This window comes from Danio aesculapii, chromosome 11, assembly GCF_903798145.1.
Source record: "Danio aesculapii chromosome 11, fDanAes4.1, whole genome shotgun sequence".
NCBI classification, from domain to species: Eukaryota; Metazoa; Chordata; class Actinopteri; order Cypriniformes; family Danionidae; genus Danio; species Danio aesculapii.
In genome coordinates, this window is record NC_079445.1 from 43,239,327 (window position 1) to 43,246,826 (window position 7,500).

General features: G+C 38.1%; 1 protein-coding gene across 1 annotated transcript in view; it reads left to right on the forward strand.

Annotated features, from left to right (window-relative positions):
- dennd6aa (DENN/MADD domain containing 6Aa) overlaps positions 1–7,500 on the forward strand; it is a 44,017-nt gene that overhangs the window by 21,235 nt on the left and 15,282 nt on the right. The window contains exons 6-8 of the mRNA XM_056467751.1: positions 3,675–3,780; positions 7,235–7,314; positions 7,416–7,475. Coding sequence (XP_056323726.1) covers positions 3,675–3,780; positions 7,235–7,314; positions 7,416–7,475 — 246 coding nt within the window. The remainder of the gene's footprint in view (positions 1–3,674; positions 3,781–7,234; positions 7,315–7,415; positions 7,476–7,500) is intronic.

Genomic DNA, 7,500 nt, shown 5'->3' on the forward strand with positions numbered 1-7,500 from the left:
AGAGGCGGAGATTAGCAGGGAATTCTGGAGCTTTTCAAGAGCCGTAATTCTCGTTATTTATTTTTGAAGACGGTGAATATTTCAACACCTAAACACTTTGACGCTGGAGCTTATTGGGACATTCGCTGACTTGCGGTTTCTTATGCAATTCTTGAGGTGGTTCAGTGCGCTTTGATAAAACTTCGTGGTTTGTGACATGAACGGACACGACCCCATTTGTTTTCTTCACTAACACAACAATGTTGCTTGCTCTAGTTTTTTTAACCACTCCCAACTCATTTCCAATGCATTTGTGTCAATGTAAAAAAGATTTAATTTGATCTCCTCTCCTTTTTGTCATTTAAAACCTGTAATATTGTCTGACCTCTGGGAAACATAAAAGACGTTCTTTTGATTTCATACAACAACTATTTAATTTCAACACGTTTATTTAGAGGAAAATCCCTTCAAAAGAAGCTGTTAAACCCTTTATTGTAAAGATCTAATATAAGTCTCTGATGTCCCTAGAGTGTGTATGTGAAGTTTCAGCTTAGAATACCAAACAAATAATGTTTTATAACTGACCCTTTTAGGCTTTGATCCTAATTGTAGTGTTTTTTGGTGACTGTCGCTTTAAATTCAAATGAGATTGTGCTCTTTTTAAAAGAGGGCGGAGCTACAGATGCCTATGAGTCAGCATATTGGCAGATTCAAAACAAGACTAAAGTCCTATGCTAATGAGGGAGAGATGGTCACTAGTGGGCGGAGCTTTCCTCCTCTTGTGCAAGTACAAAGGGAGAATATCAATCAAAGTGTTTCTGCAGTCTGTTTTTATCAAGTGTGATTATAAAAAAATAACATTAATACATTTTTTCCATTAGAAGCTGGTTATATTCACACACTGCTGACACACAACTGTGTTTGAAACTCTTATTAATGTGATGTTTGTATAATAGGTCACCTTTAAAATGCAACATCCTATTTTCAAGGTCCCATTATATATTCTTTTTATTCCAGACACAAAGTCTAATAGTACAAAAAACAGACAAAACAATACAAACCACGCAATTTATATTAAAGAAGACAGTTATGGCAATATTTCATCAAGGGTAACTGATAACGCACCTCAGTAAACCTAGAGTTTATCCACAACATTAAAATGCTATTCTGAGAATTCTTCAATCGACAGATACACGTATAGATCAAATTTCTCATCAAAGCAAAAAAAGGATCGAACTCTTACCTTACAACATATTTCACTTGCACTACACCATCGATGTTTTTTAAGAAGAGTCCTCATACAACCATTAAAGACATGTCAATAGATCATAAGATCACAGTCTAAAAATGAGTCCACCCAAATAAATATGTTGGGGAAAATATTAAATAAATTTTAATAAATGGGAAAAATCAAGAGAAACCTTAAAATATCTAATTTAGTTGAACTTAAATTACAAAATTTAGTTTGTAATTTTAGTTTTTATATTTTGCAGTGACTCGTTTGTTTTTAAATGTATTGTCTTTCTATTCCTAAAGATGATCAAACTCTTATTTAAATGGATTCATTCATTCATTCATTTTCTTTTCAGCGTAGTCCCTTTATTAATCCGGGGTCGCCACAGCGGAATGAACCGCCAATTTATCCAGCACATGTTTTACGCAGCGGATGCCCTTCCAGCCGTAACCCATCTCTGGGAAACATCCATACACACTCACTCACACACATACACTATGGACAATTTAGCTCACCCAATTCACCTATAGTGCATGTCTTTGAACTTTGGGGGAAACCAGAGCATCCGGAGGAAACCCACGCAAACACAGGGAGAACATGCAAACTCCACACAGAAACGTCAACTGAGCCGAGGCTCGAACCAGTGACCTTCTTGTTGTGAGGCGACAGCACCTCCTACTGCACCACTGCGTTGCCCTATTTTAATGGATATAACGGTTAATAAAACTGTTCTGTTTAAATGCACCAAAAATTGTCTATATTCACTGAGAAATGGATAAAAATATTCATTTTCAAAATGGGGTATACACATTTATGCTGAGCACTGTAAATATACATAGTATATACTAGGGTTGGGTCGATAGACGATGCCATCATCCATCGCCGATGGCAGATAGACATCACGATGCTGAGCCGGCAACGCGATCCTCCGCCCTGCCCCTGTCGCAGCAGCAACCTGCTCTCGAAAAATACACACTCAGGCCCCGTTTACACTAATACGTCTTAGCTTTTATATGGCATTTTAGAACGTAAACGATCCACATCCACACTGACATTTCACCTAGCATTTCTGAAAAGCCCTTCGTCCACACTACACTGCTGAAAACGCACAACACATGACCACACGCACACACTGTCGTGCAGCGTATGTGTATGTAGTGTCATCAGGTGCTTTGAGCACAAAACCCCAGAGAGCAGTGCATGTCGGATAGTTTATCAAGGATGTAGCGCTGGATTGCGTCTCACTATAGTTGTTAAACGTGAAATTTAATTAATCTCATCTCTATCTAACGACTCTTCAGTCTTTTGAATCTATCAGGTAACGTGTCACAGCATCAGTACACCTCTTCAATCTTTCGCTTTCACGCTTGTACTTAGGAATTTTACTGAAAACCTCAGATACTGTTGGTTGGTTCCTGTTGGTTGTGCACCTTTTTACCAACCAAGTTTGTCGATGCCATTATAACGACACATCACTCTGCCTATTCATGCAAGAGTCCTTTAGAAAATGTGTTTGACAGGTGGTAATTTGTGTGTAACTTATCTTTACTTATTAATAATTTGGTTATGAGTATAACAAAGATTATGCAGGTCAGGTAGTTGAATCTGTAGGCTACAAAGAATTAATTTGTTATGAACTAATTATTCATAAATAATTAATTAACCGCCGCCTACAACGACGGTGCCATCGTCCATTGCGATGTTTCACATTAGACATCGTACGATGCCAAATTGGTCGACATCGCCCAACTCTAGTATATACACACATGCATATAAATAAATACCTATGAACCTGTATAAAATAGGGTATATGTCAAACGTCTCTCAGGACAACTAAAAGACTTAGTCATGATCACAGATTCTTATTTTGAGCCAGAACGGCTTAAAAACAAACAAACAAACAAACAAAAAACAGTTTCTGAACTTGAACAAACAGAACTCCCGATGGCGCATATAAACTAGCGATGGGCGGAAGTGTTCTACCCAAGGATCCGATTTGGTCACGTGACGTTCGACATATACCCTATTCATCAAACACCAGAACAACATTTACTCTGACAGCTTATATGTAAATGAGACAAGAGAGCTGACTTGACAGAATGAAAAGAGGAAACAGATCTATAAAAAGCATAGCCTACTATTTAAATGTTAGGGCACTTAATAGTGTGCCTCCCATAGATATACTTGGCACAAAGAAAAAAAAATATTGGTGTCTAATGTGTAAGTTGTGCTGTCAAGCTTTAAAAATTGGGAAAATCTCCATTATTGTACTTAATGCACCATAGTTGAAAGCATATCAGTGAATTTCTCATGGAAGAAAGTCAAAAAGGTTTGATTGATGGCTCTGTTTTCCGTTCTAGCCTTCTGATGTTGTCTGTAGTGTTTTGGCCTTCATCCCGAGAGGATTTTTGAACTTTCTGACATTTATCTGATCATGTATGCATGTGTGTGTCTCCTCCAGTCTCTGGTCCTCATCAGCAAGCTCCCCTACGTGACCTTTTTCCACTCTTTGCTGAAGCTCATCGCCCCAGAATACTTTGAGAAACAGGAGCCGTGTTTAGAGGCTGGTGAGTCCTGAAAACATATTCAACACACTGTATTAAAAGATAATCATAATAAAAGATAATCGTAACTGCATATCAGCATACAACAATGAGCTCAGACAATCATGCCTGCATATCAACAAGCAACAACAAAGTGTAAATATCTTAGTAACTGCATATAATTCTGCAGCTGTTGCTCGAAACAACTGAAAAGTGTTGTGCAGTGTTGACCAAGAATCTACTATGTTGGCTGAGAACATCTTAGTAATGGCAGAGCAATGTGAAACTATTTCAGAACACCTTAGAAACTGCCAAGTACCAAGAAACAATGACTCTGTACTAGGGACGCTCAAAATAACCGATTAACCGTTAACCGAAAGGGTGTGTTTGTAACCGGTTAATAGTATAAGTTAAACGATTAAAAAATATTGTTTTATATATTTTTTAGAGAGGCGCATCTTTTGAATGGTTTACTTGTGGAGTCCCACAAGGCTCGATTCTGGCACCACTCCTGTTCAACCTTTATATGCTCCCTCTGAGCCAAATAATGAGAAAAAACCAAATCTCCTACCACAGCTATGCTGATGAGACTCAGATCTACCTAGCCTTACTCCCTAATGACTACAGCCCCTTTGACACCCTCTGCTAATGCATTGATGAAATGAACAGTTGGATGTGCCAAAACTTTCTTCAGTTAAACAAAGAGAAAACTGAAGTGATTGTGTTTGGGAACAGAGATGAGGTTCTCAAGGTGAATGCGTACCTTGGCTCTAAGGGTCAAACAACAAAGAATAAGGTCAAGAATCTTGGTGTGACTCTGGAGTCAGATCTGAGTTTTAATAGTCATGTCAAAGCAGTTAGTAAATCAGCATACTATCATCTCAAAAACATTGCAAGAATTAGATGCTTTGTTTCCAGTGAAGACTTAGAGAAGCTTGTTCATGCTTTTATCAGCAGCAGAGTGGATTACTGTAACAGCCTCCTCACTGGCCTTCCCAAAAAGACAGTCAGACAGTTGCAGCTCATCCAGAACGCTGCGGCCAGAATTCTGACCAGAACCAGGAAATCAGAGCACATCACACCTGTCCTCAGGTCTTTACACTGGCTCCCAGTGACATTCAGAATAGATTTTAAAGTATTATTACTGGTCTATAAATCACTAAATGGCCTAGGACCTCAATACATTATAGATATGCTCACTGAATACAAACCTAACAGATCACTCAGATCTTTAGGATCAAATAGATTAGAAATCCCAAGAGTTCAGTCAAAGCAGGGTGAATCGGCTTTCAGCTACTACGCCCCTCGCTGCTGGAATCAGCTTCCAGAAATGATCAGATGTGCTCCAACATTAGGCACGTTCAAATCAAGACTGAAAACACATCTGTTTAGCTGTGCCTTTACTGAATGAGCACTGTGCTACGTCCGACAGATCGAACTACTATGTTTTTCTCTTCTTTTTAGTTCTTTTATAACACATTTTATCAGCTTTTATTTTATTTTATTTTTATTTTTACCATTTCTATTATTTGTTTTTATCTCTCTTATACTTGTTTCCTTTATTCCTGTTTATGATTGAATTGCCACTGTGTATGAAATGTGCTATATAAATAAACTTGCCTTGCCTTACTAATGGCAGTGTGGTGAGCCTCACGTTTTTGGAACGGAAAAGCGCATTCGCTGTGATCAGCCCCTAAATGTGCATCTGCAACACATATTTGTTAACTTGCGGGACGGTAACACGTGCAACCACACATGCCTACAGACGTATTTTCCCAAGGAAGCAAATTGAAAGAAGGATATTTCTGGTCACATTTTGACATAGACGAGTTGACACAAACCAGCGTTGATGCTGATCGCCTCTGTCCTGGATCTGCGACATAAACTCAACAAATAGGCTATTGATGTTTTAGTGTACAACCAACAAACCAACCTTTTTTTCCATTTGGAAAATTACAGTTATTAATAGTTTTTAGATAATATCAATTTTTAAAATGGCCTACATAATCTACGAATCCAAAGATTTTTGCATAATCATAACTCCGCACCAAACTGAGGCTTACACTTTATAGCTTATAAAACATGTATGCAAATTAATGCAGTATCATATGTAAACAACACAATTGTTAGATGCTATAGTAGCCTATACTTTACTAAAAGTCAACATATGAGCCTTAAGGTTCGTTGTCATTGTCTTTCATCACGAGTGAGACGAGTAAGACGGAGGAAATAATTCATAATCATAAGACATAAACTAACGACTTCTTCTTAAAATGTTGACAGAGGTTTTGTGATATAATAATAACAGCAGAGCATTAATTAAATTCATATTTTCTGTGGAGCAGTCAATTTAAGGTAGCCTGATATTTTTATTTGACTCAATAAAAAACCATGATTGGACAAACAGCATATGTCGGTTCTTAAAAAGGATTCAGTCAGTGTTTGTCATAGGTAAGATTTCGTTTTTTACGTTTTTGTATGCTACAAGCTTTTGTGCTGAACAGGTGACGTTATTGATTATACAGTCACTCACTGCACTAACCATAAGGCAAAGTAGCACCAACTCTCACTAAATACTAGGCTTATGCTAGTTTTTGTTGAATAAAATAAGCAATGTAAATTAAATATGACAACAAGACGCTGGAAACTTGTATTATTGTCGGCTAAGTGAACGAGTTGTTCATAACCGGGATTCATTCACAAACGAAGCGCTCCCTCTGTTAGAATGAGAAGTGAAAGCATGAGAGGGGGTGTGTTTCAGGACATGGATTAGATCAGATTTAACAGGGAGAGAGGATAATACATTTCCATGCACAAACACATTTGTCGACAATGCCCGTGCGGTCACTTATTCATCAATGTAGAAAAGTGATGTAAAATTATAATTTTCATAACTTAAATAAAATATTTGCATACAGACCACACTCCCGATCATAGATATATGTATGTTTACATGTGTATATATCTCTGGCTCTGGGTGGCCAGTCCTCAACTTCACCTTTGTTTCAAATATTAATTTCAAAGGAGCGCTACCCTGTACTAAAATGGCGGCTCTATTCACGCATTCCTTTCAATAGACAACAATAGCGTAGGCGACATCTAAAGTAAATATCTATGAGTTTGCACAAGTCACCTCTTGATGCATCCTTAGCAAAAGGGGCAGAGCAGGTACACATCCGAGAACTTTATCTGTACTTGGTAAGATGTGAACTTTGAATTGGAACAGTAGTTTGGCGACGGTTGATGACATTTCTGGAGGACACAAGAACGCAAGTACATACAAGAACGCATATTGAGAAACAGCCTCATAGCAACAATGGCTCAGAACACCTTAGCAACTTCCTAGCAACATGCATTATTAACTACAAACACCTTAGCAACTGCATAGCAACTTTTTTATTTAGAAGGTACAACATTACTTTCTTTTGTTATTGTAGACCTCTGTGTGTTAGAAAGCGTTTGTGTTTTGATGTTTCAGCATGTAATGACATTGACCGATGGCCCACGCCGTGCCCGGGGAAGATTCTTTCGCTCCCCATCATGGGTGTGGTCATGAAGGTAACTCTGTTTTTTTTTTTTGTTTTTTTGTTTTTCCAACCTCCTAGTCTTTATGAAGCCAGTGTATTTTATTAACGATCTCCTCCATCTGCTCTCTTTAGCTGCGCATCCCTACATGTTATGACAAGCCTGGAACTTCTCAGCTCGTCCAGTCCACACCGGTAAGAAAACCAATGCGGCTGCCGA